Below are 11,025 nucleotides of genomic sequence, written 5' to 3'. Positions count from 1 at the left end.
GTAGGTTGCCATCTCTTCCTCCAGGGGAACTTCCTGACCCAGGGATCAAACCCATGCCTACCTGTGTCTCCTGCATTGCAGGTGGATTCTTTACTGCTGAGCCACTGGGAAGACATCTCAAAATTAACACAGCCTGGGAGCCATCCATGACTTTTTTTCCCTTGCACTCAATCTGTCAGCAAATTTCTGTTGACTCTACCTTTAAAGAGCTGCCTCAAATGCTGGTCTCCTAGTCAAAACCATTATCACTGTCCTTGTTTTAGAAACAGTAGGTCACACTAAAAGGTCACACTATGGGTTCCACACTATAGTGGTGGAACTGGGATTTGAATTAGTAAATTTGGTTTGAGTCCATGCCTTCATCCACTAGAATGTAAACTCCAGAAGGGTGAGGACTTTTCTCTGTTTAGTTTTATATCCCCCAGTGCCTCTGCTGCTGCCAGGCACACAGTATACACTGATAAATATTCGTTGAGTGAACAAATGAGTCCACTACCAAAATTAAAAGTGCAACATTTGCAGCAGAAGCAGCAGAGATGCTTCAGCAATTTGAGAGATATTTGGACCCTGACTCATCAAATGGTGGTATACCTATGTATCCAATTGACATAACTTGCCCACTGGCATTCTTTATAGATACAGTTTAAGGGAACTGACTTTTAAGGTCACATATACAAATTGAAAAACTAGACCATAACAATGCAGAGGAAGGTATTAATTATGGAAAACCAAACTTATACTCTTCTCTTTTTGGGTAAGAAGAAATCTTTCAAGAGTAAATAGAAGGATGGCAAAAGAGATTTTAAACCAGAAGCTTCAGATATACTAGGAAATCTTTTTCCCAGAAAAACACGTTTTAACTAAGGCTTATCCTTCAAGGACATTAAGTGACTGACCCTGGAAACTTTGGATAATTAAAAACATGCCTCACTTTGGCAGCACATACACTAAAATTGGGACGATAAAGATTAGCATGGCCCTTGTACAAGGATGACACCCAAATCTGTGAAGCGTTCCATATTTAAAAGAAGAAAAAAACCCAAAACATCCCATGAGAATAGATGGAAAGGTAGAAATCACTGGATTTCAGAATGGATAACTTTTCTCTCTTCTCCTGGCTCTATCTTTCTATCTATCTATCTACCTCCCTACCTGCTTCCCTATCTATTATCTACCTTTTGTTCCAGCTGCTATAACAAAATGCTGCAGAATGGTTAAGTTGTAAACAACAGAAAATTTTTTTCTTACAGTTGTGGAGGTTGGGAAGTCCAGGATCAAGGTTCCAGCATGTTTGGGTGAGAGCCCTCTTCTAGGCTGCAAAATTCTTGTATCTTCACATGGTGACTTCTGTGGAATTTCTTTTATAAGTGCACTAATCCCATTACGACAGCTGATACCTCCACCTTCATGACCTAATTACTTCCCAGTCTTCACCTAGCAATACTATCACCTTTGGTGTTAGGTGATACTGGTGGTGGTGGGGAACACAAGCATTCAGACCATAGTACTGCCTACACACATAGACTTTTCTACATTTTCATAAGTATGTGTGTATCTATATGTAGCATCCAACAGGATGACATCAACTTTGAAGGAAAACTTAGTCTGACTAGTTCAGGAAAAGCTTGGACCAGCTTCCAAAAAGTGTTTTGACCTACTCAATGAAGGTTGGACAGGGAGTAATGAGACATATCACACAGATGCACTTGTGACTATCAGTTAGACCAGAAGGGCTCTTGGAGTACATCTGTCTAGGGCTGAAAGATTCAAATGGCCCTTCTTCTAAAATGCTGCCCTACCGGTAGCAAGGCCCAGAACTAGGGGCTCTTGATCCTGAAGCCAATGTACTCCTGTTTGTCTTCCTTTTTGAAGGGGTCAAAAGATTAAGAGAAAGGGGTTATTCTTGGACACAGCATAGCAAACTATTTAAATTCACATTTACTGTTGCTAGAAATGTTTATTCCTTGGTATATTCCTCCATCTCCTTACCTCTCCCACCCCTCCCATCCTGTCCAAAAATGCCAATACCCCTACTCAGTTTTTTTTTTTTTTTTTAAATAGAACCCTCCTTGGTCCTCCTTTATGCATGCAGACTCTCGTTTGACCAAAGGTTGGCAAAAACCACAAGCCCTGGGCCAATTCTGGCTTGTGACCTGTTTTTGTAAATAAAAGTTTTATTGGACCACAGCCAAAATCATTTGTATTGCCTGTGGCTGCTTTCTTACTATAGTAGAGCTGAGTTAGTTGCAACAGAAATCCTATGACTTATAATATAAAGACTAAAATACTGACTCTCTGACTCTTTACAGAGAAGTTTACAAACCCCTACCTTATACAATCAAGATGTTCCTTCAAACATGCAGTTCTCTAAGAAACATTCTTCCCCTGAGATACCTGAGAAGTGCAATTCTTAGTACCATATGCTCCCTTAAGATATTATTTTTAAGTTTTAATAGGTTCACAAGATACAGCAGTCCTTTTAACTGCAAAGAATTTTTTTAAAAACCCTTTCCTTTGGAAGCAAATTCTGTGAAATGGTATGAGTGATATGGTGGGCAATAAGGAAAGATTTGAAAGAGGGCAGACACTTCTTTGGAGAATCCTAGCCATGGAGGGAAGGAGAAGCTGGGGCAGTGGCTGCAGAGAAGTGGCATAATTCCTATTATGTTGGCATAGTAATTCCTATTATGCCAGCTTGCTGTGGTGATCACAATGTGTGAAGCACTGAACACCCAGCAGACACTCAGAAAAAGAGGTGTCACAACACTGCCTCCCCCGACCACCAACAAAGTCAGAAGAGCACTTCTAAAGGTCTAATGAGTAATAAACCCACATATGGAAATAGGTTCAGCCTTAGCAGTTACAATAATGAGATGCTGTTTTCACTAATGAGATTAGATCTGACAGTATTCATACAGGGCAGTGTTCAAAGGTCCCTGCAGCCAGTCCTCTCACACTGACAGTAGGCAGTGTTCCAGAGCTCATGAAAGCCCTTGCTGCCATTTCAGCATCACCTCAAATGGGCCCACATCAAGGGATTCTCCCCCGCCTACCATTAGCCCCAACCCCCACCCATCTCTGGGAGGAAAATTTAACCACCCCCCCCCAAAAAAAAAATCACATTGAAAAAAAGTTTATTTAAAAAAGTTCTAGCAGCAAGAACAGTAACAAAACAAAAAGAGAGACGGACAAACAAAACAAGAAGGAGGTTGTGTCCTATGGGACTTGTCTCCACTCTTTAATCGAGTTCTTTATACCGAGCAAACATGACTCTTCGCACAGCATCTCGGTAAGTCTCATTGGACTGTCTCTTGCTCGTTCTTCCTGGAGCTCCCACATTGGGACCCCTCATCCGACTTTCAGTCTGTAGAACAAAGACAAACATTGAAGTGGGCTCTGTAAATTAATTAGCTTCAGGGCTGGTCTTTAACATTTCTGGACTAGTAAGGAGAGCAAGATACAGGAGAATTTTTAAAGAAAGCTTAATTAATAAACACTCAAGATGAATAAGAAGGATGGTGACACCATGACTTCAGGATTCAACACCAGCAATATGAGAAGCCAACCTCTTATACTTGGCATTTTCAGACGGGGACTAAGACAACACAAAATGGGCACTGTTCCCTTGTATCACCTTTTCTATCTTCTTTTCTTGAAACATGAGGAGTGAGGCCCTTCATGAGAACCAGGACTAATATCATGTTCCTCAAACTTTAGCCATCAAAAACCTCTGATGACAATTCCTCTCTGAGATGCCTTTATACCTTCTATTGCTGGTTCCTGGTTCTTTTCACCAAATTATTCTTCACTCTTAAACGGCCTGATTCCCATGCTACCCCATGTCTTCCTCTTTGTAACAGTAAAATGAGCCCCACTCCAACTTCTCTCTCTGCTTCCCATCACCAATCAAACTGCAAAGAGCCTAGCATGCCTAGCTATAACCTAGGAATAAAGACTGACAGCCTTCTCAGCTCTCAAGTTCTTTGCCAGTGGTGGAGAAAGCCCACCTAATAGGCTGGGACATAGTTGTGGGCCACAGAATGAGAGGAAGCTAGGTATACGCCAGGTTCATGACACCCCTAACAAGATGGAAACCATTTCACCTCCTCTGCCGAACCCAATCCTGGATGGCCATATCCGAGGCCTGCCCCCTTCCTCCAGCCAGTGGCCTGTTGGACATAGCCTCCTTTGCTGCTATTGTCGATGCCTTCTTTACCAACAGGCTTACGATCGCTGCAAAAGAAGCATACATACTAAGATTCCAGTGATATGCTTGTGAGCCCAATAAAAACCTCTGTCCTTTTGATTCGGACATGCCTCCTCTTATGATTATTAAACAGTTAAAAAAAAAAAAAGCATATTAAACAGTATCTTTCATTGCCTGCTCTCTACGAAACCAGCTTTGTCCTGGATACAGAGACTAAGACCTGACCCTGTTCATGGGGAAGGATGTGAGAAGGATAATATGTCAACAGATGCTTATAGCACATTGAAGAGCTCAGCCATGGATGGGACAGCAGTACATATCTATTATGGAAATAAAAAAATCACAAACTTGAAGGGGTATCATCACAAATGAGGAATTCTAACAAAAAGGGTATACCTGAACAGGTTCTCAATGAATGATGAGCTTGTGAGCTAGAAAAAGCATGGGAGGAAAGGAGGACACAAGCAGGGAAAAGTGAAAGAATACAACTTGCCCACAAGAGAAGCGGTAGGAGCTGACCAAAGGCTGCTTGATCCAGACTATGAACAGCCATGAACATAATGCTAAATCATGACCTTTCCCCCAGAGGCATATTCTATCCTGGCTACTAGTTCTTTCACTTACCAATGAAGAGACCTGCCCAAATTTCACTAGATCAACACCTTACTTAAAATCATTTCATAACCTCCTACTGCCCTACGACAAAATCTTAGCAAGGTGTTCAAAGAGCATGGACTTCATGAACTGGACTGAGGCAGCCTCATCTCCTTGTCACTCAACCACATTTTCCCAGTATTCAGCCCATCAGGCTATGTACAACTTCTCAAATGCATCACGACCTCTCTCTTTCATCCATGAAACATGCAGTTCCCTGCAACTAAAATGCCCTTCCCTTCCTCACCGGATTTCTGTGTCTGCCCTATGAGACAAATTATCACCGAAGCCTTCCTTAGTCTGTGTTCAGACAGCCGAAGATAATATTTATCTTATCCCCCTGAATATTCTTTGCACTCGGTGCAGTATCTGTACACAGTGGCTATCAGAAAATTTTATAACTCTGGACTCAAAATTTGGGAGCTCTCTGACCAAAAAGAAGCCCAGGAAGCTACAGATTATGTATCACCAGCCAACCACTTATTCAGCACTTATGTGGCAACCCATTCCAGTATTCTTGTCCGGATAATTCCATAGACAGAGGAACCTGGCCGGCTACAGTCCATGGGGTTGCAAAGAGTCGGACATGACTGAGTGACTAACACACATACATGTGAGAATGAAGGTTCCCTGTAGAAAAAGTCCAGGAGTGTGACATTCTTATCAGGTTAATAAAGAGATACAGCATTACTGATGAGAAGAGGAAGGGTTCCCAACCACAGCCACTCCAGCCCTGGTTTTGAGCAGCTAAGCAGCCAATGATTCTTTCATGCAAACATATATACTGCCTGTGTTAAGACAGGTGGTCAAAAGGCTGGGGTGAACCTCATGCTCAAAGAGTTCAGAAAGAACCTGCTCCCAAAAACCTCTCTCTCTGAGATCAGAAAAAGGCAGCAAGGTGGAGAAAGAGATCATTATGCCTGGAGCTGTAGGCTGAGTGAAGAGTTTATAGTTTACCTGTCAGTTTCCCTGGAGTATTTAATGCGTTTCCTTTCTGGAGAATCCAAGGACTGGAGCTTTTCCCTGCGATCATTTCCTCTTTCTTTAAACCTTCCCTGTTGGTAAGGAGAAGAACAGATCTGAGATTTCCATCTGAGGGGGTGGGGGAGTGGGAAAGTTTCACTTTATTCTGGGTATTTCCTGTAACAAGAAGGGAATTCAACTGGTAACTCCTGGAATCTCTCACTTTAAACATTCATGAGAAAGTAGTGGCTTCTCTTAACTGGTAAATTTGGGAAGAACAGGTTATCTTCCCCTCTTCTGAGGAAAAGATAGCCTCCACAGATGGATTCCTAACAATCACATAAGACCCGTCATAGGCCAGTAAAGCCTGTAGTTGCCTAAGTGAGTCCGCCTAATTGTGTGGTCTAAATAGCAAGTCCATTTGGCTCTCAGACTAAGCTACTTCCTCCAACTTGGTTTTTAACCGTAAAAGATGCTATTTCAGCAGCCCAAGCCAACATTTTTTCATTGATTTTAAAAGCTGGGCAAGAAAGAGGAGTGTTATGTGACCTACCCAGAAACCCTAACATTACTTTTGAAGGAACCAATTTTATCAAAGTACAATTTATAAATTAAAAAAATGAAACCACTTTAACGTAGTTTGATGAGTTTTGAGAAATGTACACACCATCTTTTGGGGCTTCTCCGTTCCTGATCTTCAGCACAGCCTGCATATGTTACACCAGAAAACTAAAAGAGCTGGGGTCAAGGGACTGACATGCCACCAAATCTTACCTCCCGTTCTCTCCTCTCCAGATAGGCTAACTCCTGCTCAGACTGTTTTATCTTCCGGTGGATTTCCAGGTTTTGCTGAGAAGAGAAGGAGTTCTTTGAGTGTAGGTCTACAAAAAGAGTGGTCCGAGCAATGTGTCTAGGCCTTTTCTGATAGCTGTGTTAGGACTGTGGCTCCTTTCACTGGCCAACTCTCCTAAGTGATCACTGTACTATGGAAGCAGCAACCCCTAAATCTTGCATTAATCTCACCAATGGGAACCCATGTTCTGACACACAGATTAGTTCCATGTTGTGGCACAAGGCAGAATTTTATCCTACTTCTTCCTGAAATGTAGAAGACACAAACCTGGTTTTTATCTCTTTATCCAAGGTAAAAATGGGAGAGGGGACTCTGAAGACACCACTGAAGAAAACCAAATACCCACACGCTCTGCCTACCGCCACCATCACCAGCCATCCTGACTCTAGTCATTCTTTCACACCCAGAGAGAAACATGAAAAGGCACTCCAAGGACACGAAACAACAGATTGCTCTGAGAGCCCCGTACTCCTTGAGGGTACCCCACTCCTCACATGTGGCTTCACCACACAATGCCCTCTGGAATATATAAGAAACTTAAGGTGTCTACATGAAGATATGGCAGAATGTGACTCACCTTTCGAGAAAACTGCACCCTGTCAGAGCTAGATGGAACTAGGTAAAGCCACCAAGTATCAGAGAAGTAAAGGGCCTTATCTGAAGACCAACTGTGAGGTTAATAGTAGAGCTAAGATGAGAAACCCAGCAAGTGAGTGTCCTTTTCCATGACCCCTGCTCCTCCTGACTTCAGCACAGCCTCTATCCTTGGTGCTTCAACCCCAGACATACTGCTTGCCTTGTGTCTATACACTGCAGTTTTCTGAAGCTAGGCACAATCTTAATGCAGAGCCACTCATGAACAAAAAGGTGGAAAAACAACTCATTTTTGAATTAGAATGATTTAATTAGAGGAGCTGGGGAAGAGACAGAGTGAGAAGGACAGCATAAGCTTCTTTTTACTGTAATGCTCAACTATGACAGTCAAAGTTCAGAAGGCCAGGGCCCATTCCCTAATACCTTGTGCAGATCTGAAAGCTGCTGGTGTTTGATTAAAACTTCTTTATTGGGAAATTGCCTTCTGCAGAGCAGGCAAGCCAGTTTATTCCAGTCAGTGAGTTTGTCTTCTTCATTCTCCTTCTTGGTCAGCTCCTCCCGCTGTGGGGGGTGTGCTGTGCGGGGCTGTGGAGGAGGGGTCTGCTCCTCCTCCTCTTCCTCCTCATAGTCACTGTCTCCTCCATATTCACCCAGGAGGCCAATCAGAGGGTTTACCACCTTAGGCTGGAAGGAGAAGGCCAGGGATTAACACAACCTCAACCTGTATTTGGGGCGTGTTTTCTAGATATTCTGATATGGGCATCTCATTTCTTCTCTTTTGGTTTGGATAATGAACTGGGTTCAAAACAGGCCCACTGACCACACTGTTCATCTTCCAGATGGAAGCAACATGGCTTGAGCTTGATTTTTCTCCTTGTCCACTGACATAAGCCAGAAAGGTTCCCTTAGAAGTGACATTAGCAATAGAAGAGTGATGAGAAGGAAGAGAAATGGAAACTCACATAGCCCTCAAAGAAAGAGTTTAAAAGTTACAAGTTACTTCTAAAGAGGCAGAGACATTGTAACCCATGGAGAAAAGACAACTTTCATCCAGGGCACAGAAACCCCTATAGCAAGAGAGATTTAGGCGATGGACTAAAACTAACTAAAGGATAAACACTCAGGTAAATAGATCCAGTTCCTGAATAAGGTAAAGACAAAGGCAGGATTAGGATAGACATTACAGTGAACTGAATCAACAATGTAGAGCAGCAGAAAGTATTTATCATGAGTTTATAGAAAATGTTAAATAATGATACATGATCATTGGCTTAGCATCAAAATAACTTTTGATTACCTTGAGACTATCACTTTTAAGACATCTAAAAAACAGGTACCAGTGTTAGCCTTGTTCACTCTGGCGGGCAAATGATAAAAATGACATATGCATGCACTTGACATTTAAGATGTTTTCATGCAGCATCAAAAAGTAGAAAATGTTAGGGCCAGGAAAACATGTTTCCTTGGTCATTTAGAAGAGAAGAATTAACAAAATCAAGATTCTAACTTAAAAATGGCAAGCATTCTCTGGTCTGGTAGGAACGGCACAAGGTAGAGAGAAAAAGGACAGATAACGGTCTCTGAGTCTCAAGGAACACTCCTACTAACAGACAGGAAAATGCACCTCATGTTTACACTCAAGAGGAGTCCTTGTCTGTGAGACACAGAGAACTACAGGACCAATAACACCGAAGTGAGTCATCAACCTTTGAACCTTCTTTCCCATTCGCAATCAGCCCCAGCCCTAGCCCAGCACATCAGCTTAGCCTTACTGGTGGAGGACTCTCTTCCTTCTTCACAGTGGGAGGCAGAGGCTTCTTAAACACATCTTCTGGGGGAGCTGTCCCCTCACTGGCATTTTCCTGAAACTGATCAAAATCCCAGGTAATTTTTATATGATACTCATAAAAGCTGGGTTTAGAGTTCACCTGTTGAAATGAGTCTGATTTTCCAAACCTCTTAATTTGTGAAATATCTGTGATATTACTATAGTGATTCCAAAATAAAAAAAGGTTTAAACACATCCCATTTAGTATATATTGAGTGATTACCCTATGTCAGGTACCAGATGGTACATTTATGTACATTATCTCTTTCAGCCTTTACTACAATTCTATCTAGAAAGATATATACATTTAGTGTGCACTGTGGCGAAAAGAAAGCAGGGTTCCCATGCCCTCTTACCCGCGTGACTCCTCGGTCTTTTTTCTCCTTGCTGTCTCTTTTTGATGTTTCCTTCTTGCTACTTGACTTTCCTTGACTGCTAGGTTTCTTCTCCTTGATATCTTCTTCCTCAGGGGACCCAGGATCCTGGGGTACATAGACTTCTTGCTGCAAAACAGTTAAGTCTATAGAACATTTCACTTTCCCAGAAATTCCACGTCTAAGGAGCACAGTTCTCCTCTGAAGGAAAGAAACAGCTTTCTCTCTCTTGCCTTAGAGGAAAACATACCAAACAACCTAAAAACCCACTCCAGGGGTCAAAAGGTAGCCAGACCACTCACTGTCCATTTTTCCCAAGAGCAGCACTGTTCTCACCTGTAATGTCACAAGGCATTGATTTTTCTATACATACAACAGTTAACATGAAGATTACCATCTTTAAAATCCACCTACATAATTACAACTCAATATAAAACCTGGACATTTAAAAACACCAAAAACAAAAGAAAACAAAACATACACACCAAAATAAAGACTTCCTTTATGGTCCAGTAGTTAAGAATCTGCCTGCCAATGCAGGGGACAAAGGTTCAATTCTTGGCTTAAGAAGACCCCACATGCTGTGGAGCAACTAAATCCATGCGCCACAACTACTAAGCCCATGATCTACAGCCTGTGAGCTGAAACTGCTGAAGCCCCATGCCTAGAGCCTATGCTCGGCAACAAGAGAAGCCACTGCAATGAGAAGCCCACTCGCTGCAATGAAGCGTAGTCCCCACTCACCACAACTAGAGAAAAGCTCGCGTAGCCATGAGGACCCAGCACATCCAAAAATCAATCAATCAATCTTAAAAAAAAAAATATATATATATATATATAAAAGAATGATTTACAAAATAACAAAGCCCCAAACTCACCTGTGTATTGGGGTCATAGTAAGTTCCTGCCAAGGGATCATAATAGTAGCCAGTAGCAGAATCATATATGTAGCAGTCAGATGAAGCTAGAGGGAATAAAACCAGAGCCAGTGTTAGCCCCTGTCCAAAGAAGCCCTTGCTGGGGACTCATCAAGAACAATCTAAGAAGGAGGCTGGCCAACCGAAAACCTGTAGATGGAGCTCTCTGAGTGAGCACCCCTTGTCTCTTGCCAACTTTGTGACCATCAAGATTTCAATTAATGGGCAATCAAACTAGAAAGAACAATAGAAATAAGACAAAGGTTACTCACACTGTTGTCCTTGTCGATTTACATCGGAAGACCAGTCTGAATTTCTGCCACCTCCCCGCCTATCTCGGAAATATTTTTTACCCTATCACAGAAAAACAAGTTAAAATTATGGAACTTCGGATAGCCATTTACCTTAACAATCAGCCATTAGAGAGAACTGAAGGTCACTTTTTCAGTCACTTGAGGATCTTAACAAAGCACTCCCCAACTGCTGAAGCCTACCTGATAGCAGTGCATATGGTCAGAATGGTCCCCAGAATCATTTCTGCAACAAACAACACAACATGTCTTGAGCCTGCTACCGAAAGCCACCTGAGGGGTGCCCAACCCTAACAGATCTGCAGAGAAACTCTATTCCCCCCG

General features: G+C 42.3%; 1 protein-coding gene and 1 non-coding gene across 4 annotated transcripts in view; one reads left to right on the top strand and one right to left on the bottom strand.

Moving 5' to 3' along the window:
* Nucleotides 1-922: 922 nt before the first annotated feature.
* On the top strand, nt 923-1,025 carry LOC128058170 (U6 spliceosomal RNA). Its single transcript, XR_008200410.1, has one exon. It is a non-coding gene; the product is annotated as a U6 spliceosomal RNA (small nuclear RNA).
* Nucleotides 1,026-3,164: 2,139 nt separating this feature from the next.
* RBM6 (RNA binding motif protein 6) overlaps nt 3,165-11,025 on the bottom strand; it is an 83,737-nt gene continuing 75,876 nt past the window's right edge. For 2 of the 3 annotated variants that reach the window (XM_052653422.1, XM_052653405.1), the window contains exons 12-21: nt 10,885-10,927; nt 10,663-10,744; nt 10,352-10,437; nt 9,456-9,602; nt 9,044-9,139; nt 7,695-7,955; nt 6,599-6,673; nt 5,819-5,916; nt 4,104-4,233; nt 3,165-3,364 (exon numbers count right to left, since the gene is read on the bottom strand). In XM_052653422.1, the coding sequence (XP_052509382.1) occupies nt 3,239-3,364; nt 4,104-4,233; nt 5,819-5,916; nt 6,599-6,673; nt 7,695-7,955; nt 9,044-9,139; nt 9,456-9,602; nt 10,352-10,437; nt 10,663-10,744; nt 10,885-10,927 (1,144 nt within the window). In that variant the 3' untranslated portion in view covers nt 3,165-3,238. The remainder of the gene's footprint in view (nt 3,365-4,103; nt 4,234-5,818; nt 5,917-6,598; nt 6,674-7,694; nt 7,956-9,043; nt 9,140-9,455; nt 9,603-10,351; nt 10,438-10,662; nt 10,745-10,884; nt 10,928-11,025) is intronic. The other variant, XM_052653498.1, reaches the window with a different exon arrangement.

The sequence above is a fragment of the Budorcas taxicolor genome, chromosome 1, assembly GCF_023091745.1.
Source record: "Budorcas taxicolor isolate Tak-1 chromosome 1, Takin1.1, whole genome shotgun sequence".
In the NCBI taxonomy this organism is placed as follows: Eukaryota; Metazoa; Chordata; class Mammalia; order Artiodactyla; family Bovidae; genus Budorcas; species Budorcas taxicolor.
Note: the sequence above shows the minus strand (reverse complement) of the source record. Positions and strands in the feature narration are given on the sequence as shown.